Source organism: Mytilus galloprovincialis, chromosome 3, assembly GCF_965363235.1.
Source record: "Mytilus galloprovincialis chromosome 3, xbMytGall1.hap1.1, whole genome shotgun sequence".
Taxonomy (NCBI): Eukaryota; Metazoa; Mollusca; class Bivalvia; order Mytilida; family Mytilidae; genus Mytilus; species Mytilus galloprovincialis.
The window spans coordinates 87,802,688-87,828,567 of record NC_134840.1 but is presented as its reverse complement, the minus strand read 5'-3'; the positions used below and the strand labels follow the sequence as shown (position 1 = coordinate 87,828,567).

The following is a 25,880-nucleotide window of genomic DNA, read 5'->3' as shown; positions in this document are numbered from 1 at the left end:
AAAGTTCTGTGCCTGGAAACTTGAATTTTTAAGTCCTCCTCATTTTTGCTAGTGTGCTTTGTCTATATGCCTTTTTGTGTTTTTTTGTTACATATTTAGGTCTTTCCACCTTTCCGTGGAAAGACCTATTGAATTTGTTCTGATTATTATTATTATTATTATTATTATTATTTTTTTTTTTTTTTTCTTCCGCCTAATTTTTTTTCTTGCGTATTATTGATGTTTCAAAAGATGTTGCTTAGATATTTGAAATATGGTATCGTATAGTTTATACGCTTTAAAAATTTACAACTGTGTAACAAAATACTTTACGTTGTAAGAGTTATCTCCTCAAACACTGTTTTTCTTGTGGCCACTACTCCTTCGCAACTGTTAAAGATTACGACAAATTTATTTTACCAAATTGCTCGTTACATCTTCAGGATTAGGATATTCATTTAGACCGAAGCTTTACGGAGACTCCATATGAGAGTTATTCCCCTTTTTCCTTAAATTAAGTGATATGCATTTCTAAATGGTAAACCATAAGTGATAAAGACATAGGGTCTTTAGATTTGGGGTCCTTGGTCGAAAATAATAAAAATGAGGTCAAGGTCAAAGGTCAAGGTCATATTCTAAATTTTGATTTTGGCTTATTTTCATTTATTTTCAAATACCTTATGACATATCGACAAATAATTTTTCATAAATTGTTAGTTGCGACATGTCCTTACTTGTATATTTTGATTGAAAGGGTGCGCAGACAATAAATAGGAGTTTTTGCCCATCTTACATTTAGAATTACGCGTAAAGTGATATTACTAATAAACCAAACATATTAAAGACCTTGGGTCTTTTGATTTTAGGTCCTTGGTTTGTGACCTTGAAATTGAGGTCAAGGTCATAGGTTAATATGACGTTCTAGATTTTGACCTTTGCTTTAAATTCATATAAATACATCATACAGCCATAGGAACTAACATTTTAAACTGATTTTTCATATTTCCATATCAAAATAGATCTTTACTAGTGGAAAGACCTTCAATTGTTCTCTGAACAATTGGTTTTTAATTGTTTTATTTTTTAGAGATTAAGATTATAACACATTGTTGACTGCTGTATTTTGATATTTTTACATATTATGTCTGTTTGTTTTATTCACACATCGTTGTCAATGTAATGGAATTTTATGCGACTGTCATACCAGCAAGAGGTATAGCTAGCTATAAAACTAGATTTAATCAACTATTTCTAAATAAGAAAATGCAAGTACAAAGTCAGAAATATGAGAGTTGTAATCCATTGGTTTGATGTGTTTGTGCTTTTGAGTTTGCCATTTGATTAGGGTCTTTCGGTTTTGAATTTTCCTCGCAGCTCGGTATTTTTGTTATTTTACTTTTTATTAATATCTAGTTAAAGCGGCCTCCTTAACAGCATTGATGCTTCTTACCTTCTTGTATTTGTAATATCAAACTGAGATTACAACTCTTTAAAATAATGTTAAACTTTCTAAGCTTTCTACTCTATTTGGCCTTTTAAACATTTTATTATTCAAGCGTCACTGATGAGTCTTTTTTAGACGAAACGCGCGTCTGGCGTAAATATAAATTTTGATCCTGGTATCTATGATGAATTTATTTTCATTGCTGTTATGTAGAGGTCTGTTTTTAGTTGATGCGTCATAACTTTCGTTTTTGGGGGATTTAAGGCTTTCAAACTTATTATGTCGAACGAACTTTGTTCAATGATATCCAAGATAAACATTTGTGTAAAATGACATCTGTATTGTACATTTATATTTATTAGCAAGGGGAAGTGTTAAATGCGGTCAGCATCTTTTTTTATATATATAAATTTTTAATGTTATTTTATTGTTTTACTCTTCAGCTATGACAACTAAAACAATTTATCTCACTGTTTTATTCCTGGATCATAACAAAACCGACCAATAGATGGTCTACCCGTATATATCATGATAACAGGACATATACCAGTTCATAATGCGGACTGACGTGTTCTTTCACATATAAAACTAGCATGATGCTGACAAATCATTATATACGGTATGTATTTTAACGTTTCTTTTAATTGTCATTCACAGTACTTCCAAACCTTCAGAAAAGGGTCTACCAAGTTATCCTTCCAAAATCTTTTAAGGAGCTAAAAGTTCTGTGCCTGGAAAACTTGAATTTTTATGTCCTCCTCATTTGGATTGTCTCTGCAGTTTAAACCATTATTTGGCTGAATTACTTCATTATACCTGTGTAAAAGGAAACATTTAAGTTGATAAACACTTAATTCAGTAAAAGTTGTTGTGTTTTTCGGTCTTATAGGTTGCTCTTTGTAAATACAGCTGTTTCTCAAGCAACGCATCTTTTGGGGAGATATAAAATATCCATAGATACGTTAATTTGTTAACGCACTGGTTCCCAGATATGATCTCTGTGTTTTATCTCATAGTTACAGAAATGTTACCAGTAAAGATAAACATGGTAGCGCCTAAAATTCAATTCTTGGGAGATCCAAAAGTGGGGGTAGGGTTAATATAGAATTGTATAATAAGTTTAAACTCTTAGAAGTTATATATAAAATATGCCGCACAGCAATAGTAGTGTACATCATTTTTTCGTTCTGGGATACGAACCTTCATAGTAAAAATTATCCTGTGTTGGACGCTAAAGGAGTTTATGGGAAATTACATTGTATATATTTACAGAATTGCAACCTATAGCTCCTCGCAGACTTAAGTACTTACGTACCCAATGTTTCCAATATAATGAACTATAAAAAAAACTGTCATGCAAGTAGGAGGTTATACTAGTACCCGATATAAACCAGGTTTTATTACCAATTTTCTTCGAAAATGTATGTTCCAAGTCAGAAATATGATATTTGTTTTCTATATGTTCCGTTGGTTTGATAAATCTAAGGTTCAATTTTGTCACTTTTTATGGACTTCCCTCTTTTTATGAGTTCAGTATTTTTGTCATACTGTTTTTTTATACATCTCTACATAATATACATGTATATAGCATCTGACGCATTGTGTTTGCGTTCGTCGTGAATGTTAATACTAAAAAAAGATAATAAGGCAGTTGTTTGGACCAATCCCGATCAGTGATATATAAAACCAGCTTCAGACATAAGATTTAAGAAATAATGTTGACATACAAGTTGAAAGAAATACTTAACAACTATTTAACATCAAATGACTCAGTTATAAGGAAGAACAACTAACATCGACACCACATATGTTAAACAATTACCATCATGAATTGGTTGACGAATACGATAGGTCGATATCTTACACTATCGACGCATCTCGCTCTCCATCCCTCCGGACTGTATAAGATAACCTCAACCATTACTTGTTGCCTTGCTTTTCATTTTTTAATCGATTTACGAGATTTTAACATCGGTAAACTATTGTCGCCTTCAATGTCAATTCTAGATAATTACGATCTTAAATCAAATTATTAATTGATACCTAAAACGTACCAACTTAAGCAATTAATAAAGTATATAATGTACATATAGGTTCAGCAATTAATAAAGTCTATAATGTAGATATAGGTTCAAGTCCTCTCAATTAGCTATCTTACCGAGTCCAGTCTCCCTTGCAGATAATCCAAGGACTGATGTCCAGCTTGTGATGAAGTTCCTGTGATATCTCCGGTGATATCAGATTTGGAGTTCCGGCACTTTTACCTCGTGTAATCAATCTCATCGTGTCATCATAACAACAGAATTGAGCTGCTAATGTCTCAGTGCCCCGATATAACTTAGACCGGATGCAGTATTGAGCATTTGGTTTATAAGCATTCAGACCTTCCTCTGATATAATGATATTGAGCCACTTGAAATGTTTTTGTTTTTGTCTATCCCATACTTTATTGTTATAGTCTAGATGTAAAGGATAATAACACGGACAGGAAGGTAGATATGACTTATTGAGGTATGTTTTTATTGTCTGATTATTACAATCTATCCATTCTTCACAAGTATCCACATCTGAAATGCACATAAATTAATAATTTTCAGACAAAGAAAGAGAAACAATATTATCGATGAAGGGCATACTAATATTTTTGAGTTCATTCGAAGTTTGATAGAACAGCTTTTTAATGTTTTCTTTCTGTAACTTATATCTTATATTTGGTCATATGTTCCTCTTCAGAAACAAAGTAATCTTAATATACCCTGTAAATAAACTACTTAGAATTCATGTTACTGCTGATACCTTCATTAATTAATCTACTGATATACCTTGTAAATAAACTACTTAGAATTCCTGTTACTGCTCATACCTTCATTAATATACTTTACTAATATACCTTGTAAATAAACTACTTAGAATTCATGTTACTGCTTATACCTTCATTAATATACTCTACTGATATACTCTGTAAATAAACTACTTAGAATTCATGTTACTGATCATACCTTCATTAATATACTCTACTGATATGCCCTGTAAATAAACTACTTAGAATTCATGTTACTGCTGATACCTTCATTAATTAATCTACTGATATACCTTGTAAATAAACTACTTAGAATTCTTGTTACTGCTCATACCTTCATTAATATACTCTACTGATATGCCTTGTAAATAAACTACTTAGAATTCATGTTACTGCTTATACCTTCATTAATATACTCTACTGATATACTCTGTAAATAAACTACTTAGAATTCATGTTACTGCTGATACCTTCATTAATATACTCTACTGATTTCCCATGTAAATAAACTGCTTAGAATTCCTGTCACAGCTCATACCTACATTAATATACTTTACTGATATACCCTGTAAATAAACTACTTAGAATTCCTGTGACTGCTCATACCTTCATTAATATACTCTACTAATATATCCTGTAAATAAACTACTTAGAATTCCTGTTACAGTTCATACCTTCAGTAATATACTCTACTGATGTACCCGGTAAATAAACTACTTAGAATTCCTGTTACTGCTCATGCCTTTATTAATATACTCTACTGATATACCCTGTTCATAAACTATTTAGAGTTCCTGTAACTGATCATACCTTCATTAATATACTCTACTGATATACCCGGCTAATAAACTACTTAGAATTTCTGTTACTGCTCATACCCTCATTAATATACTCTACTGATATACACCTGTTCATAAACTACTTAGAGTTCCTGTAACTGATCATACCTTCATTAATATACGCTACTGATATACCCGGTATATAAACTACTTATTAATTCCTGTTACTGCTCATACCTTCATTAATATACTCTACTGATCCTGACGATGGAAAGTATCTGTTAAATTCCCTGGAAGCAGTATCACCTTTAGGCTTCTTTTCTACAATAAAGGTATTTAAGTTACTCGTATGATTAAGATTCAGATGTCAAATAATATTGTGTGCGTTAAAAAGTAAAATCACAAAATTTCTAAACACCGAATAAAATTCAAAACGGAAAGTTCATAATTAAATGGCAAAATCAAAAGCTGAACCACATCAAACGAATGGATAACAACTGTTATTTTCTTGGCCTGGTCGAGGCATTTTCTTATGTAGAATATGGTGGATTAAAGTTTACATAGGATTATTTTCCGAAGAAATTGAATCTCGGTATATGGATAAGAAATTCTTTGAAATACAGATAAAAAAAAATCGAATCCTAAATGTGTATCAATATATTCAGTGTTGATCGTAACACACGTTATGTTAGCCAAAAAAAAAAAAAACCAACCTTTGATAAACCGAAAATTCCTCCGCCTCATTTTTAGACTTATATCTCGAATTTGACTAACACAGTCATCTCAGTACCAGAATCTGTGACAAACGAGACGATTTTAATTTTGAAATAATAAATTTCCCCCACCTTAGTAGCAATATATCAACTTCACCTGCATATGGGATATATATTTCACAACTTATTCGATATTCAAGAGCTTGCAGCTCCTACTCAGACTTTGTAAAACGTCATCAGTGTCTGAGTAGAAAGTTGATGAACCAGGGGTATGTCAAAGAACGTCTCGTCCTTTTTCTAAAAAAAAGTTCATCGGAAGGTACCAAGACCTTGTTGATAAATATTCCGTATCAACTTCACAAATAATACACGATGGTCTTTATGTATAGATTCTGCGTACTGATGTTGTTTATCATCTGAACAACGTGTTTTATAGTTCTTTCATTTGTCTTTGTTATATTATTAATATTACTTTTACTGTTGAATGGTTTTATGTGATATCCGTTCGACGTGGCTCGGTACTTATACATCTCGTCAATGTTTTTGTATTGTCTTTAATTTTTTGGTGGCGTGTTTTGTATATGCGACTTTTTGTATTTCTTTGGTTCTTATAACGTCACTCTGTACTTTAAAAGATCCCGTCAGTATGATATTGTTCTATTTTAACTCATTATGATATATTTCTATTATGAATTACAAAATACGTTGAACCATAAACGTCAAAATCATTCAATCGCGTAGTGGAATTAACTATTTGTGGATTATTATAAATTCTATTGGACTATTTTCAATCTCGGTCTATTTTTGAAATTTATTCTTACATACTTTTGATTTTTTAACCCTATATGCTAACATTGCCTATGTAAATTTGTTTGTATGCACATTGAACGACAAATCTATCTGACGTCAGACACACAAATCAATGAATGTGTTTGTAGATAGATTTTTTTGTGTTCTGTTAAATAGTTCCTTTTAAAATTGTTATACGATGATGACTGATGTACCAATAGTTTAACTATTTTATTTATTGTGTCTGTTTAGTTAACGAACGCATCAATGTAAATATAACGAAATTTGATGAGACTGTCATTAAAGTGAGAGGGTTAGCGCTATAAACCAGGTTTAATCCACCATTTTCTACATTTGAAAATGCCTGTACCAAGTCAGGAATATGACAGTTCTTGTCCATTCGTTTGTGATGCGTTTTGTTATTTGATTTTGCCATGTGATTATGGACTTTCCGAATTGATTTTCCTCTAAGTTCAGTATTTTTGTGATTTTACTTTTTTCAACGAGCCTAGCAGAGGTCAAACTCCAAATTTAATAAATAAAGCCTTTTATTCTGTCTACCTTTTTGCATATAGATTTCGCCTAATGGTTTTCAAGAATATATTGATATATTGTTGCCACTGTTCATTGATATGTGTTCTTCTAGATATTTCAATCAATTGTATCCTCCAATGGACCATCGAATGGTTATGTCAAATTACTGTTTACGTCAGAGTTCAATTTGGGGTCCTCATTGCGGTCCACGTTTAAATCATGACAATTTCTCTTAAAAACAAATTCAACGATTTGGATGGGAAAAAAATGTACATAATTAATTGCAGGATAAAGACAGTAACTGCTTAGTGTCTTTAAATATCAGCTGTATTTGTACTCGGCTCGAAGCAGGAGTTATAGCTCCCTGAAACTCGCTTTACACCTGTTTTAGCCTCATACAAATACAGCTGATATTCAAAGACACTAAACAGTTATTGTCTGGACATGAGGCGTGACCCAGAAAGGCCAATAACAATTAAAAACCAATTCTTCAGAGAACAATTGAAGGTCTTTCCACCTCGATAATAAGAAAGAAATTAAAAAAATATGTTAGAAAATGTCACTCCGTTTTGACATAATGTGGTAAATCAAACTGATATGAAAAAAATTAAGATTAATAGGTTTATGTAGAAGACTTAATTGTTTTATAATGAACCAGAAAGAATTTTGGGCAAAGGTCAAAATCTAGAACGTCAAATGTACCTTTGACATTGACCGTGACCTCAAATCAAAAGACCCCAGGTCAATCACGTGTATGGTTGTGGAGAAATCAATACATAAGGGGAGAAATCAATACATAAGGCGAGAAAATTCTTATAAGGGTTAACCAAAACTCTTCGACTTGATAGGTTGAAGTTGCGCCTTATTGTAAACAGTTATTTGGCAAACGCATCATATCATTTACTGTAACAGTTTCTTTTGAATAACGATAACAAGCAAAATTTAAAATTTATAACATGACCTTGACCTCAATTTCCTTTAAATGGACCAAGGACTTCATATCAAAAGACTGTAGGCCTCTACGACTTATAACGTATGAATTTATCCAACATGTCGCCTATCTTAAATTTCAAAGGGAAATAACTCCCATAAGATGTCTTCCGATAACTTCAGTCAAATAAACCAAATCATTCTTAAGAGTAGACGAACAATTTGGTGAAAACAGTTTGTTGAAATATTGTACGGTTTTAGAGATATATCGATAACAAGAAAAAGGGGACGCGGGGAGATAACTCTTATAAGAATAAGTGTTCGGTCACACATGGTGAGTTTTAAAACCCCCATTACTGTACAACATCATTGGCCAAAAATCCATTCGATATATTGTAAGACAAAAAAGCATCTCAGACGGCAGAAGAAAAAAAATAATCAGAAGAAAAACAAAAGGTCTTTCCACGAAAAGTCATGTTCTTTTCAAACTTTTCATTACTACTAACGTTTATAATGAACGTTATAATGTACCTCTCTTACAGGATGGCATAAAGCAGACCATCGTCTCGGTCTCTCTACATGACATTCCACATCCCCTGGACCGACTTTTTTGTCCGCTGTTACAAGTCACACTACACTCTCCCCAAGTGGACCACTGGTCAACTGAATCTTTAAATAGTTAAGATTTAAATTATGATATCCTTATATGACAAATTGTCTAATCTGCAAAATGCATTCAAAACCATCACATCATACATATCCTTATAATGTTTATTTCCTTGAACAATTGTTGATTTGTCTTTCCTTGAAATTATCTGAGTGCATGGCTTCTCTGTTCTGATCTATCTTGTTCATAAAACCAGCTGGTTTCTTATTATTAATAACAAAATAATCCAATATTTATCTATTTACAATGTTTAAAACTAAATTATCTACTGTAGATTTATATGACACCAGGCCTTGAAGGCATAAAACTTTGCTCAGTGCTCTGATCACAAAAATCATGCTCCAAACATGAAATCCAGCAGTTTGATTGGTTGATTTTCGAGTCTTAGTACAAAAATCATGCTCGAAGTTTTATGACCGTGAGGCCAGAGATCAGTTATTGGTAGAGGTAGTGTTGCTCAATAATTCTGTATTTTTTTATTTTTTATTCGTTTTTAGCTCACCTGGCCCGAAGGGCCAAGTGAGCTTTTCCCATCACTTTGCGTCCGTCGTCCGTCGTCGTCCGTCGTCGTTGTTAACTTTTACAAAAATCTTCTCCTCTGAAACTACAGGGCCAAATTAAACCAAACTTGGCCACAATCATCATTGGGGTATCTAGTTTAAAATATGTGTCCGGTGACCCGGCCAACCAACCAAGATGGCCGCCATGGCTAAAAATAAAACATAGGGGCAAAATGCAGTTTTTGGCTTATAACTCAAAAACCAAAGCATTTAGAGCAAATCTGACGGGGTAAAATTGATTATCAGGTCAAGACCTATCTGCCCTCAAATTTTCAGATGAATCCGACAACCCGTTGTTGGGTTGCTGCCCCTGAATTTGTAATTTTAGGGAAGTTTTGCTGTTTTTGGTTATTATCTTGAATATTATTATAGATAAAGATAAACTGTAAACAGCAATAATGTTCAGCAAAGTGAGATTTACAAATAAGTCAACATGACCAAAATATCCAGTTGACCCCTTTAGGAGTTATTGCCCTTTATAGTCAATTTTTAACAATTTTTCGTAAATCTTAGTAATCTTTTACAAAAATCTTCTCCTCTGAAACTACTGGGCCAAATAAATCCAAACTTGGCCACAATCATCTTTGGGGTATCTAGTTTAAAAACTGTGTCCGGTGACCTGGCCAACCTACCAAGATGGCCGCCATGGCTAAAAATAGAACATAGGGGTAAAATGCAGTTTTTGGCTTATTACTCAAAAACCAAAGCATTTAGAGCAAATCTGACAGGTCTAAAATTGTTAATCAGGTCAAGATCTATCTGAACTCAAATTTTCAGATAAATCCGACAACCCGTTGTTGGGTTGCTGCCCCTGAATTGGTAATTTTAGGGAATTTTTGCTGTTTTTAGTTTTTATCTTGAATATTATTATAGATAGAGATAAACTTTAAACAGCAATAATGTTCAGCAAAGTGAGATTTACAAATAAGTCAACATGACCAAAATGGTCAGTTGATCCCTTTAGGAGTTATTGCCCTTTATAGTCAATTTTTAACCATTTTTCGTAAATCTTAGTAATCTTTTACAAAAATCTTCTCCTCTGAAACTACTGTGCCAAATTAATCCAAACTTGGCCACAATCATCTTTGGGGTATCTAGTTTAAAATATATGTCCAGTGACCCGGCAAACCAACCAAGATGGCCGCCATGGCTAAAAATAGAACATAGGGGTAAAATGCAGTTTTTGGCTTATAACTCAAAAACCAAAGCATTTAGAGCAAATCTGACTAGGTAAAATTGTTTATCAGGTCAAGATCTATCTGCCCTGAAATTTTCAGATGAATCGGACAACCCGTTGTTGGGTTGCTGCCCCTAAATTGGTAATTTTAAGGAAATTTTACTGTTTTTGGTTATTATCTTGAATATTATTATAGATAGAGATAAACTGTAAACAGCAATAATGTACAGCAAAGTAATATTTACAAATAAGTCAACATGACTGAAATGGTCAATTGACCCCCTAAGGAGTTATTGTCCTTTATAGTCAATTTTTAACAATTTTTATAAAATTTGTAAATTTTTACTAACATTTTCCACTGAAACTACTGGGCCAAGTTCATTATAGATAGGGATAACTGTAAGCAGCAAGAATGTTCAGTAAAGTAAGACGTACAAATACATCACCATCACCAAAACTCAATTTGTCATGAATCCATCTACTTCCTTTGTTTAATATTCACATAGACCAAGGTGAGCGACACAGGCTCTTTAAAGCCTCTAGTTCTTTGTTGTTGTTTATGCGAAGGCGTGTCAGCTTATCTTTGACTTGGGTGTCTGAAATTTCCCCTTGGCATAGTGTGCCTCTTTTTTTATAACAAGATACAAAATTAAAAGACACATTAAAAAACTTATTATATGTACAATTTTATTAAAAAAGGAAAATATAGTAAGATTACCAATAAGGCAGTCTTTGAGCAAAGACTAAAGGACAAGAATGTAAACAACTACAATTTCCACATACCCCTTATCAATGAAGAAAACCCATCGTTTAAATCCAGCTGTAATAGATCCAGAATGAACTAAAAATGATACAATGAAAAAAAGACAAGCTAATAGAATCAAATAAAACAAATTGTGACAGGCAGCAACAAACGAGAACCACGGAACTTGAGACAGTAATATAATGCAGGCTTTGTGATCGATTAGTTTTCCCTTATACCAGCTTCCAATACTATGTATCAGAATTAATATAGAGCTACTGCGTATGGTTATGGAGTAGATTTCTTCAAGAAGATACGATATTCCAGATATTGCATTTCCTTGTTAAAGGATTGATGCTTACAAGGAAGCTTTAACAGTTCATCAACCAAAACTTCGAATCTATTGCGTGATGCTTTATCAATGGATATTGCCTAGTGGTCATAAAAAGCTTCTATCCAAATTTAATAAAATTCGATGTAGTTTGACAAAGTTTTTAATGTAAAAAAAATGCTAAATACTACAGACTGAACCAAGATATTGACGATGCTAAAGCCTCCGCCTACGACGGAATCTAAGGATCATGTCTCGCTTTCGCGACATAAATGTTGCAGGCTCGACAAAAACTGACATGGAAAACAAAATAAATTGATGTGAACTTAAACAAATATATTTTTTTCTCGTTTGAATTGTTTCACATCGTGTCATGTCTGTGCCTTTTATAAAGCCTACTACTGGTAATTCACTGTTTTGGGGTTTTCTCATTGTTTACTGAGGCTGTGTGGTTATACTACATGAGTTGATCTATCTTTGACAATTACACTACTGAACATCTGCTTAATTTCATATATGCAAATGTTCTTCATTATCTTGAAGCAGTATCTAGAAATCAACAAATAAACTGTAATGTCTACATACTTTTTGATGACTCAAATGGATTATAGTTTAAACCAAAATCCATGGAACCAGCGCCTTTTTGTAGGGCTTCTTCAGCAACTCGTTCTATGATATGTCTTATAGTAGTTGGCTCCAGTTTAAACATATGCTGTCGAAATTTTGTCCTTTGAAGTTTCTTCCCTTTTCCACACTTTTTACATTTCTTATTTTTTCTGCGTCTACGACCGCCATTATTTATGTTTTCTATAGAATTATTTTTAGTCTTTTTTTTCTTACGTTTTTTATTTTTCTTCCTTTTTCCTTTGTGTCGTTTTCTTTGTTTAGTTAATCGAATTTGCTCTAACATAAAATTGTCGTCGTCATTATTATATTTTGATGAAAAACCAGTAAAATTAAATAACAAGTTCCCGCTATTCTTTCTTTCAGTAGAATTCACATCTTCTGCCTGAAAAAAATAAAGTTACAGTGACCTATCAATTTATAAAATATAAACTAGTAACAAATAGTAATAAACAAATCAAAATATCAAAGAAAGCATCAGAAAACAGAATGAATGGGGAATGTGTCCATGGGAAACATAACTCAAGAACTGTACAAGTGACGATACCGGAAACGAAAAATTCAGCATATTTTTTTTCATTTTTAAAAGGGCATATTACTCTATAACGTTATAAGAGACGCCACCAAAATTTGAACTTGATCTGTATTTTGTGGTAATAATCATTGCGTATAAGTTTCATAACATTTGTTCGAGGCAAATTAAATTTAGAAAACAGAGGACAAAAAAGACAAAAGGACAAAGAAAAATAAATTCGGTATTTTATAATTTTTCAAGTTGCAGAACTTTAGAACAGATAAAGTGACACCACCAAAATTCTAACTTGATGTGTGTACTGTGGTAATCAAACAGTGTGCAAACTAAAGTAAAAGAACGGAAAGAAAAAAAATCCACATTTTTTTCCATTTGTTAAGGGGCATAACTCGAGAACGACTAGTGTGACGCTTACAAAATTTAAACTTCATCTGTGTTTTGTAGCATTTAACATTGTGTATAAGTTTCATCACATAAGGTTGGGGCAAACTAAATTTAGAGAACGGAAACCTAATTTGGGAAGTACGCACGGACGTACGTACAGAAGAACAAGGATAAACACTTTGATAAGAGAGATTTGTTTAATGTCCCCGTCGTAGCGGAGGGTGCATTAAAAAAAGATGATAGATATCAAACAATTCTGATCATGTCGCAATGGCTTACATTGCTAATGGCCTGCATTATTTTCCTTTATTTCTTTACAGATGGTGACAATAAAACAGCATCATTATTTATAATTATCCCGAAAATAAACATGATTAATATGAATCATTACATTGATTTCTTATCAAATAGTTTCAGAAGCTACTTTTTTTTCTAAAACAAATAAGAGTGATTTTAGCATCAAAGAATAGGTACATCACTGATATACTTCAAAGAGAAAAGGCGTTAAGGATGACACGCGCCTCCACGTGAACAGGATGATAAAGATCAGAATTCACTGTTTGAAATGTTTTATCAAAGAGTTTCTGTGTGAGATCTTATGATAAGTCAAAGACAGGCTAAAAGAGCATTTACTGATGAGTGACATAAATAAAGATAATATTATTCTTACCAAGATAATTGTTAAAGTTAAAACTTAAAAACAATACGAGAAATCAGTTAGATGGCAAAATAGCAAAATAGTAATGTACAATTGTGTTCAATATGAATAAAATGAGTCGAAATGAGGGATTGAACTACAATGAAACAGAAATACGACAACATCAACAACTACACACATATATATACACACACACAATAATCAAGATTGACTTCAATCCCTACTGAAGGATTGAAATAAGATTCCAAAAATAAGTTGATTGCAGTTTTAACATTGTTGGGCTTCCATGAATACCCGAATTGACATTGCTGCTCTGAGTCGCTGATCACAGACAGATGGCAATTCTACCCTGTGTACTAATCCCTCTGAAGGAATGGTCTGAATTTGCATGTGCAACAAGCAATTCTACCACCAATGAGCTATATATAACACGTAACCACCCTTTCATCAGATAAACAATACCAGTCACTACACTGACTGCTTCTTTAAAGCATTTACGTTTAGTAATTGAAAGAGGTGATAAACATGCAAGTTTTCAAAATTGTCAGTTAGGCTTACTGCTTTATAACATTTTGATTTGACTAATCTATGCTATTGAGAGGAAACTGGATAAAACGCGTTTTACTGAACGTGAAATTAACACATTTTCTAAAGCGAATATCAGAGCATTCATCCCTTTTATTTTCTTAGATGCTGATATGAAGGAAAAGTCTTAAAATAAGTTTTTATAGATAATAAACTAGTAAAAACGTTTTTGCAATTATCATAGATTATCATTTCTTCAAAACAAATGCGTATATTTTTCTGCAGAGAATCGTATGTTGTTGCTAGATAAATATTCATCTCACTATATGTCATCAACAAATTTGATTTTACCGGCGTCGCCGATGGCGGAAACAGGGGTGGTGTTCTTGAAGCTATCTTAGGATTAGGACGTGTCCTAAGACCATCTTATGACAACTCTTTGTCCTAAGTCGTGTTCTCGAAGCTCTCTTAACTTAGGATATATCACATTTTCGTCCTAACTTTAGGACACCGAATAAGGTGTCTTAAGATCATCATATCTTCATCCTGACTTTGTGCATGCTTTTTTCTATTTATTGTTTTACGTGGAGATGAACATCTAATAAAACGCACAATCGGTTGTTATAACTCGTATAACAAATTGTGCATGATTTTAAACTTTGAACTTTGTGTTTTACAATTCGACTTTTCAAATCTCGAAATTTTGACTTTAACTTGAAAATTTGACTTTTCAAATCCCGAAATTTTGACATAAACTTGAAATTTTGACTTTCAAAAATCATGAAATTTCGACTTTTTTGAAACTCGAAATTTCGACTTTTAAAAAGTCGAAATTTTCACTTTAAACTCGAATTTCGACTTTTTTAAACTCAAAATTTCGACTTTTATAAAACTCAAAACTTCGACTTATTTTAACTTCGAAATTTCAACTTATTTTAAATTCAAAATTTCGACTTTTTGTAATCTCAAAATTTCGACTTTTTTAAAACTCGAAATTTCGACTTATTTTAAACTCGACATTTCAACTTATTTTAAACTCAAAATTTCGACTTTTTGTAAACACAAAATTTCGATTTTTTTTTACAATCGAAATTTCGACTTTGATCTCTTTTAAAACTTTGATGTTAGTATTCAAACACAGTTATTACAATTTAAGGAGTAGACATGGACGCAAATTATTAAAGCGTCATCAACACATTTTGGCAATTTATATTTTGAAATAGGTTTTGTTCCATGTTTTAGTTCCCACGACACTGTCATAGAATCGTCATATCTGAGAACATTTAGCATCGCAGTTTCAAAGGCCTGTTTGGTTTCCCAATAGCTCACTGACTTTGCCTTGTTTAAACAATGGTAAATCAAGTAGCCAAAAATGCCATGCATATTCAGAAAGACAAATGAGCTGCTCGGTTTTCTAGTTTTGGAATTTTGAAATAAATAAATGGTTCTTTTTTCTGGAATATTGATTAAACTCTACAAGTTGACATTCTTATGACACAACTATTGTCTTTATATATTAGACTGTTGAATAAAAGTATGTCGTAATATGGATGTATCGGAATAACAGGGTTGTCTTGATACACATATCTGAAGTCCAGACTTGAAATATGTATTTGAACGTGAAACATATTTTATTTATTCTTCGGCAAGAACAAGATTTTCTATCTAAAATAACCTCTTTAAAATGGTTTAGTTTATTAAAATGTGCTTATTAAGTTTTCTTTATGATGTATATGGCTCTCGGATTGCTGATATAAATGACTGTGAATGTGGTAATCGCAAACGTATAAACACTTAGGAAAAGTCGAAATTTTGAGTTTATAACAAGTCGAAATTTTGAGTTTAAAAAAAAGTCGAAATTTTGAGTTTAAAAGAAGTCGAAATTTCGAGTTTAGAAAAAACTGAAATTTTCAGTTTTAAAAAAGTCGAAATTTTGATTTTAAAGTCGAAATTTCGACTTTTTATAAAGGCAAAATTTCGAATTCTAAAAAAGGCAAAATTTCGACTTTTTGAAAAGTCGAAATTTCAAGATTTCAAGATTTTAGAAAGTCAAAATTTCAAGATAAGAAAAGTTAAAATTTCGAGTTAAAGTCGAAATTTTAAGATTTGAAATGTCAAAATTTCGACTTTGAAAAAAAAGTTCACAACTACTTTTATTTTTTCTATGTCCCTAATACGCTTCCGTAGAATTCGATATTCTCATTTCAACACATATTGTTTTCCAGTTTAAATCACAATCCTTGTTGGTATTATTTCATTATTACATTTGAAATCATGCATTTAATTTAATACATGGTATTACAAAATTTCGTAAACAATTTTATTAATTAGTTTCGTCTTCAATAAATGTTTTATCAAACAATTACTTTAACTATTTCAAATTTCGCACATAGGATATGTTTAGGACGTTGCGTCTGAGATAGTTTCGAGACGCAACTTAAAAGTGTCTTAAACTGGTCCTCAGTCCATCCTAAAATTGGTCTAATCTATGACTTAGGACGAATCTTAGGATACTTTCGAGAACACCACCCCAGGTCTTTAATTGCTCAACTTTTTCCTTCGGAAAGACCTTTGTCAAAATTTCTTCGCTTCTATGGAAGGAAATGTCTTCTCATATTTGATCTGCATGCGGCTTAAAAATTATGAGTTGTAGCGAGTTACAAATTTTTGCATCTACTGTTACAACACTTCCTATTTGCAGATACTTTGATATTTTACAATACTCGTTGTCCAGAGGAAAATGTTCGTTAATGTTTTCTTGTCCTCTATGGTAGTTACTGATTGTATAGTGTGTCTCAAGTTTGATAATAAAGAGTTGTAGCGTATAACAATTTTAACTTCCTGTTTGCTGGTAATGTTATATTTTACAAAGTAATTTTTTCTTTGTTTCAAATGGAAGGGATTAGTCAAGCATGCCACAGAATACATTCAAATGTTTGCATCATTGCAGGTCCAGAACCGGTATTGGTTTTGTTTAAAAAAACAAGCAAATATTTACGCTGCTAACAGCTTTTTGTGGAAAATGTTGACAAAAATAATCGAGTGCCTCATAGAATTACATTACGCTTTTTTAACCACTTTTTCAATAAGAAGCTAGTCTATACATGCAATAAAATGTTTGATGACATCGTAAATACACTTATATTTCTAAGTATGACAAAATATATCAGATTAAAAGAAATTGTTAATAGGTCTTTTGACTAATTCAGTAATCGACGACTTACTTGAAATTACTGTTTTACTAGTAAATGAACATACAGTACTGACTAAAAAGTGGTATACTATATAATAGTATGATTTTTTTTAAAATTTCCAAACTGTATATGTTTATCTCGTTAAAATGTAACATATTTAATAATAAAAAGATTATTTTGTATTTTTTTACTTCTAAAATTTATATTTGCTTAAACCCACGTCGTTTTATAACTTCTTATCCATTCGCACCAAAATAATTTTACATTAAAATATGTCAAGGTTTTAAACTGATTCTCATACAATATATTTCCTCATATTCTGTCCAGAAACAAAGGACGAATGATAATTTCGAAAGTAAACACTGAAGTTCATCATTAACACTCCAGAAAAAAATGTTATTCAAAAGCCAGATTTTCTGAATATTTCTTTATTTAAAACTACAGAATCTTTGTAAGATGTTTGTATCCAAAAAAAAGCACTGATCCGAATCATCATATGGTATACAGCGGTGCATTCTAATTAATTATCATTAAGCATCTTCTGTTTTCATTGTTGTTAAATTGTGATGGATGATATATAACTATCAGATCATGATATAGATGCAAAAATACATTTCTTGTTTCTTGTAATTACTAGGTTGAACTTTCTAATTCCCTTTTTATCATTTATTTTGATAAAAAGAGGTTTGTGTTATTTGTGATTAAGAACCTATCAATAAACAGCAGTGGAATGATATGTTTTTTATCCGATATCTACTTTACAAACAAATCTTCAAACGAATGTAGTAAGATATATAATAACCACACAAGATGATCTTATGCACTTAGATTGACCTAAAATAAGAACGACGAAACTGGAAAAACGACACCGTCTCCCAAACTTACTTCTAAAAAGTTGTTTATCTACAAAATGTTTTTAAAATTCGCATTGAACTTAACTGACTTGGAATGGATGATTGAGTCACAATTATGATAGTTTTTACATGACTAGGACGGAGGTTTAAAGTAACATTTAATTTTGATATGAAATAATCATAAGGTCACCGATTTTTGTGTTTTATCCAATCTGTTATTATTATTTTAAGAATGAAAAAGATATATTTTTTCAAAATCAATTCTAGTTCATCAAATAAAAGTTGTATGTAAAATTTTACAAAAATCTGTGAAAAAGCTGTAAGTTGACCAAAGGCGAAGCGCTGAATAGGTATGGTTAGCGCTTCACTTCGATTAAAAGTCTTAACGACATGGAACAACAAATGGAAGTGTTTACCGACCTTGACTGGCTATACAGCCCTCGCACGATCGGCTCGGTGCACGAAGGCGTTTGGTGAGCGTTTGAATAATTTTGTGCCATCGGTCAGGAACGAGTGGTGGTCGCCATTTTGGAGGTCGCCATCTTGGTTTTGTAAGTTCTTTTTTGGTTTGTTTACTATTTTGGTGTTATTTCTTCACAACGGCTGCTTTCAGGGCCAGTTTGGTCAGCTTGGCAGCCCTCTAACCTCGATGATGGAGTACTGGTAGATGAGTCGTGGACGTAGTTCTAAAGATGACAGGAAGCGTTATCAGGACCAAAGCCGTGAGGCAGTGAAATGAAGGTCAATCATCTAACACTGTATCCCTCGGACGTTAATCGGCATAACACTCCCCCATGATACAATGGGTTTTGGAGTGCATGTTAACGCGGGAGACGGCCCAACCTTTTGCGTTTACTGTACGGCGTTGGATTGGTTACTGTCATCTAAAGTAGTAAGTCGTTAATCATCTAACTGTAAACCCTCATCGAAGATAGCGGGTAAAGGAGAGCTGAGACGTGACTGGATATGACGACATGGAATCGGTGTTTTCACAGCTTAAATAGATTTTTGCACGTGTTTCATATGTCCAGTAAAAGACTGAAATTTACATAGAGCATTTCTGTATCTGCTTGAAACCAAAGGTATATATGTAAGACCCAGGGACGGGTTATTTGGTGATTACTCATTTTCTAGCTCGATTCATTCTGCACCTTTTTTTACAATGGATTGTCCTTTATAAGGCTTTCCTGTTACTTACCGCACATATATACTATAACACAAGTATACCGCTGTTCAATAGAACGCTGCGTATACGTATCTTTTTGAAGATTGATTGCTTGATTGATTGGTGTTTACTTTCGCACTATTGTGCTAATTTGTGGTGGTCAGTTTTTGATGGTGGAGGAAGTCGATGGAGTCAAAATCAAAGTCAATGCAAAATATGTATGTCTCATTTTCCGTTGAGATGAAATCTTACAAGTGACACGAATTAAAGATGTTAGACGCAGATGCACAATCACGAAGAGTCACATGTATGCATGGATTGCAAATTTTGGCAATCAAAATAACATCATCTTTAAAACTGAAAGTTCAAGAGACATTTGCAGAGACGATAGAACAAAAATCGCACAATTCAACAAGCTTAAGATGGTGGCTGTCAAGTACTAAAACAATACTCTGGTCCCTTCTTGTTGGGCATAAAAGATAAAATTTAGAATGAAAATTGGGAATGTGTCAAAGAGACAACTTAGAATGCTTAATTGTCCATATGTTAGAATAGATTGTCATACAAATTTATAAGCATGGCATGATTCCTTATTGAGATTTTTTTAAAAATACTGAACTACTTTCAGAAACCGTTTTCTATAAATAACTGGCAGTACTTTCATTACTGTGTGGCAACTGTTATGTCCATTCAAAAACCATAAATTTAAGAAAAATATCTGCTAAACAAAGATAATATTTCATATTTATCAATCTCAAGTTTTCACTGATGAGTCTTATGTAGACGAAACGCGCGTCTGGCGTACTAAATAATAATCCTGGTACCTTTGATAACTATTAACAATATACAAAATTATGAGGACATTTTTTAAGCTTAGTGGAACCAAGTACAATTATATATAGTGTACTATATTAATACTTGAAAAGCAAATCTTAAGTCTTAATTTACACGTTTATGAATTTCTGCAATTTATATAATTGCATGATTGACATGTTTTGTAAGCATTTAAATCTTTCCTCGGAGACTTATGATTTGGTACTAAAATTAATAAAATTGTATTTCAAAGGCAATTTTCTTCCGAATGGTTATAAAGTGAATAAATTTTGAGTGTATGTCCGCACTCGCATACGCTATTGGTGATATAGCAGTTGGAACATTTAATTTCGATAATTTGATTTGAGCTTTGGGATAGAAATAATTAACATACCATCGGCGATATTTCATATCTTGTTAAATCTTTTAACTTTCCATAATTGATTTTTTTTTTTTTGCCCTTATAAAGCAGTTTGAAAAGTTCTAATATTGTAATTTTTACCAATATTGTTTGGAGTAAGATTTCATAATCTAGTTATATGCTTTTTAAAAGAAAACTATGAAGCATCATTCAAAATGCACGATGAAACGCATAAGTAGTTTCATCGAAGCCTGCTCCGCCTCGCCAATCATTTCAGGAAAACTTGGTTCAAATCCACAGGCTAAATGTATGCAAACTAAAGTTTTGTTTTCCATATTTTGTGTCTTACGCGCAATTTAGTTAGAATCGTGTTTCATGGTACCGTGGAATGTATTTCTATGATAGACTGTTACACGTCACGTCCAAATCGAACTCATCGTGTTGGGTCTCCTGTAATAATGTAAACGCATGATACCGATTCATGCGACACAACACACATTACTGGAATCACATTTATCACGAACGCTCGAAACAAAATGTTGTAATGCCAAATTAGTTGAACACTACATGTAGTGTATTAAAACCAAAAATGGCCGCTTAAAGTAGCTGGGGTGTCTAAATGTTCACCGATAGATGTTCTAAAATTTCTGTAGAAGACTTCTGGATTAATGTACTTTCAATTTTCAATATAAAACTAGAGGTAATGGCCTTGTTTTTTTAACGATAAAATGCTTTGAAATGAACGGAATTGCTTTTTATAAATTATTCCGAAATTTCAAATAAAAATATGGGGTCACGCACTTTAAAAAAAAAATATTCCAAATAACACAAATTTAGATGTTTCTTTTGTATGTTTCAAATAATAACTGATTAAATATTTCTACAACATGGCCAGAAGTAAAGGATGCCCAGAAAAACACACAAATATCTACTGTAACACGAAAAGATTCACACACTTTTTGTTACCAATTGGTTATGGGGAGTTGCTCAAATTATTTAAGAATATTTATTTTAAAATCACGCTGTATTTACATATTTGATAAACTATAAATTTACAATAAGACTATCACTTATAATTATAATACATTGATATGAATTACATCTATGATATGACATTAGCTTGTTATTGTGTGCTTTAACCCCACCCATTTTTTGACGTTGGATCAATTGTTTGGTTCATTAATATGTTGTCAACCTATTGTTGACTTGTACATGTTATAGCTTGTGCGAAATTATCTTTACAACGTTTGTAATTTAAAAGAGAAATCTTGATAAGTGTACTTTAGAGTCCAAATGTTAGAATGGTCCGAATGCTGGGTATTGTGTTTAAACCCAAGCATAGGTAATTATAAACAAAAACATTAGTTATAAACTAATATAACGAATCACAAAATTTAACGACAAATTATAATTTTTAAATTTCATCGGAAATTCTTCAAAAGTTTTTGTTATGGATTTTGTCAGTATATAAAACATGCAGTATCAAAAGCAGAACCATGCAAAGAAACCAAATCATTATCGGTTTGAAATATGTTATAAACTTGAATTTTAGCATTTACAAACTACATGATCAATATTGTCGACATGTTGCAGTACATGTTCTCCTCAACTCTCTTGTACTCCGTGACTCCGTGTCTACGTTAATTACGTGAAATACTCAAGTCTTACCTGTTTGCTGTCATAGTCCAAAGAGACGTTGGAATAAGATGATCCTGAAGTAAAAAGTCCATAATTAGCGGGAATACTCCAGGATAAATAGCATATAAAGAAAACTAGGAACATCATATTCAACTTTTCTATAACACATAAACAGATTTGTTTCGGTGTTTTCCGATTATCGTGTACATCTGGACGTTCTTGCGTTGTAGGTGGCATACACACGTCACTATTCATAAGAACAGATTAACTGCTAATTAGTGACCGGATATTTTTTTTCACCCACGTGTTTTAATCTATCTTCGTAGTATTTTTCAAAACCAGTGCATCTTTATTTAACACTAAATGTTACTGTTAAATGTACAGGCGATCAACAGGTGCCAGATAATAAAAGAACTTTAATCCATTACTTCTCTCAATACTTATTTCAAAGGCACTCGATTAGTAGATATTTTCCTCATAATTATTCTTCTCATGATAATCCTTTGTGGTCATTTTGTTCTCTGGCCGTTGTTCGTGTTAATGATGGTAACCAAATGGCCATGGTAGATAATTACAGCGATAAGTACACTTCAAATAAATCTGTTCCATCATTATTAACTTTTATCTATTCAAATACCTATCATTATAGAACACAAAGTGATAGAAATAACACATCTTGGGTTAAGTACATTTTGCCTATTTAAAGACGAAGAAATTATGGTAAAATTATCTAACTTTATTGTATCTTTCTCAGTCCTAACTGTAAACAATTAGAAAAACTAAATTACACTGTACTGTCAATTAATTTAACCTCTTCGGATCTGAGAGCAAGTGAAGTGGGGAGTTTTGTTAGATTTATTTGACATTAATGCAGCTCCCAATCCATTCTTGAAAGTAAAAACTTCTATCAGTTCTATCTACAATGCCATTATTGATGGAATTACTGAAACAACTAGACAGTTTACACTGACAGATTAAAACATTTCCGGTTCTTGCACTATGTTCGAGCAACGACAGCTTCCCATCAACATGTCTAAATTTTAAGAATACCCGAAAGTTCAGGGCAGAAAGTGTTTATACATAAAATTCCCCAACCTTTAAAAGAGTCCATTAACGAATATTTTTTATCTAGTTAGCATCCAATTTACATTTAATACAAACATAAACTTGTTCATTTGACAGCAATCCTGTCAGTCAGTTATTTCAACAGAATTGACTTGGGGTGTAAAGATCTCATCTGAATAAATGTACACAACTTCAACAATTGCCAGATTTGAACATTGTAGACTAGTAAATAATGTTTCTACTATTAACACTTTTTGTTGATCTTGTATGGGTAATAATATTTTCTTTGTTCAGAGTATCTACTAAAGATTGTGCCCAAAAACCTAAACTAAAATCGTTATTCTCGAAGTCGAAGAGGTAGACTAACAATTTCCGCTTTGTTACCATTTTAATTTAGTAGATCTTGTCGCGATTGCAGTATGAAGGATTTTAATCACCTTATAACCATGTCCCATGCTATTAATATCATTAACACCGAGACAGTATAGACTGTCTGTAATTTTTCAATCCAATGTAATTCAATTATTTTCTGTGATCGTACAAACTTTGCATGAGATTCCCCAGGCCTGCTTACTAAGTATTTACTACCTTCTAAAGGTTGCACCGTCAAATAATAAGTTTCAGTTTCAAAATTCAAGGAAATGTGCGACAGCGGATGACCGTGAGGGCATTCAAGTGTATTGCTATCGCCTAGATTTTCATCACGTAACTAGTACTTTCGTTTTGGGTTTTTAACCCGCGATCTATAAACATGATGAGTACGTAGACATCATCAACTAACGTTCCTTATCACTGTTTATCAGTTCATTTCTTCAATGAATACTCATCGAATACTTTTTAAAGAAGATAAATTAATAATATTAAAATGTTTTGTTATATGCATATACATATAAGTAAAAATCATTAATATCTATACACACGTATGCGGAAGAATATCTCAAGAACGTTTGCAATCTCAAGGAACGATAACTCTGCATGGATGATTTAACATTTTCTGCGGGAAAATACGAGTGCCTACTTTAAATAAGTCCATTCTATTAAAAACATCGAATTATTAAAGAAGAGTGTCCACCATACGCTTGCACCGAACCATTATTGATATAGTAGAATAGAATGATATACATGTAACTGAAATATACAAGTATTAATATAAAATATAGCTTGGCAATAAACCGAGTATACGGATTTGCCTCACTACAATATAATAGTCATTAAGGTAAGGTTGAAATCCCTGTCATTAACTTATCATCCACGCACGAACTTGTCCCGGAAAAAAATATATCCGTACACAAACCTCACTTTCAGGTATAGAGCTGTGATTTTTATTCTGAAACAAATACTTGTCGGACCATCCACAAGAACTTGCGGTCATCCGATGTTCAGTACTTCAGTACTTTGATTATATATAAACGTGTACCTTACAATATTGTTGGTGGAAAGACGAGGACTTGTATACGTAAGTAACTTTTCGAAATGACACTAATCGACAGAAAGGTAACTCCGATTTTTATTATTACTGAAAATGTTTGCGATTGTAATATTTTTAGATAATCGATTCTGAATATTGAGACGTGTAAATATCTTTTGAACGAGTTTGGTATTTAGTATTTTTCCGTTTCTGAGTATCAATTTTTGCTTTTGTTTTTTTTTTTGTTATGCGTATTTCCAATTCAAAGGAGCAAAGGCTTGCGTTCAGAATATGATGTGGGTTAAAAATTATAATAAAAATCGTTATGTAAATGCAACTTACAATTTTGCCTTTGTTGAAATATTATAAATATTGTTTTGCTGAACATTTTGTAGATCTTGTCCTGCTGGTCACGTATGTAATGAAGTCTTTTCTAGACCAAAATACGCTTAGCTTGATTTTTTAACAAGCTAGTCCACAAGAAAATGTATTGTCCTTCCGAACACATTATCATAGTTTGACTCCAAGCCGACGACTCACTGATATTTTTCTTAATGCAGTGTGCTTAGATATAGCAAGAAAGCAGCATATATACCAATGTTTAGTTCTAGTTCGACTTTGCTTGGGCTTCAACCACTAAGAAGTTCCTTCACCAAGGCGAACATGCAATCACAGGACCACCAATGCGATTAATGACAGAATATACCACAAGCATTAGCCTTTCAAAAAGGGCTAGTCGACTCTTAGCTGATGAAAATGGAAAGTGCTCTCGCTTTGTAGATTTATTCATTTACTAGAATAGCCATGTGCATCAATCAACAAATTTTACCACACACGTGAGGTCACACGTTATGAAGTAGTATATATCGTTAAACGTTGTTGTTTACGAAACTCCAGAAGATTCGACTATTTATAGATAAAAGTTACTTGTGTACCAATATCATGAATATGCATGATTAATGACCAGGCAAAATCTAATTGCTAAAATAGAGAGGACAAATCCCATACTCTACGGGATTGAAGGACATTTTCTAGGTTTGGATTGTCCTAACCAATCACGTCTCGTAATATCTTCCAATCAGGTAGCAAGAAAAATTCACGCACTGACTGTCCATCGTTCAATTCTTAATATCGACTCCTAGGAGTCGATAACTATGAGTCGATAATTATGCATGTCAATCGATTGTCTTAGTGACCCATTTTTTATTCTCCTT

At 32.4% G+C, this 25,880-nt stretch overlaps 1 protein-coding gene across 2 annotated transcripts; it reads right to left on the bottom strand.

Annotated features, from left to right (window-relative positions):
* Nucleotides 1–1,835: 1,835 nt before the first annotated feature.
* Nucleotides 1,836–22,723, bottom strand: LOC143069291 (isthmin-like). 2 transcript variants are annotated; one of them, XM_076243849.1, is made up of 6 exons: nt 22,224–22,720; nt 12,031–12,454; nt 8,500–8,637; nt 5,240–5,323; nt 3,582–3,990; nt 1,836–2,239 (listed from the first exon to the last, which is right to left on the bottom strand). In XM_076243849.1, exons 1-6 carry the CDS (start codon nt 22,446–22,448, stop codon nt 2,140–2,142), a joined length of 1,380 nt encoding a protein of 459 aa, XP_076099964.1. In that variant the 5' UTR covers nt 22,449–22,720; the 3' UTR covers nt 1,836–2,139. The 2 variants fall into 2 exon arrangements, with proteins under 2 accessions (XP_076099964.1, XP_076099965.1); XM_076243850.1 differs by lacking the exon at nt 8,500–8,637 and having other exon boundaries at nt 22,224–22,723.
* Between the last annotated feature and the right edge of the window lie 3,157 nt (nt 22,724–25,880).

Bases quoted from the DNA above. Each gene is read 5' to 3' on its own strand.
- LOC143069291 (XM_076243849.1), bottom strand. From the start codon at position 22,448: ATGAATAGTGACGTGTGTATGCCACCTACAACGCAAGAACGTCCAGAT. The intron at 8,638-12,030 runs GTATGTAGACAT...AACTATTTAAAG, and splicing joins TCCATTTGAGTCATCAAAAA to ATTCAGTTGACCAGTGGTCC. The intron at 3,991-5,239 runs GTATGAGCAGTA...TGTGCATTTCAG, and splicing joins AGTAGAGTATATTAATGAAG to ATGTGGATACTTGTGAAGAA.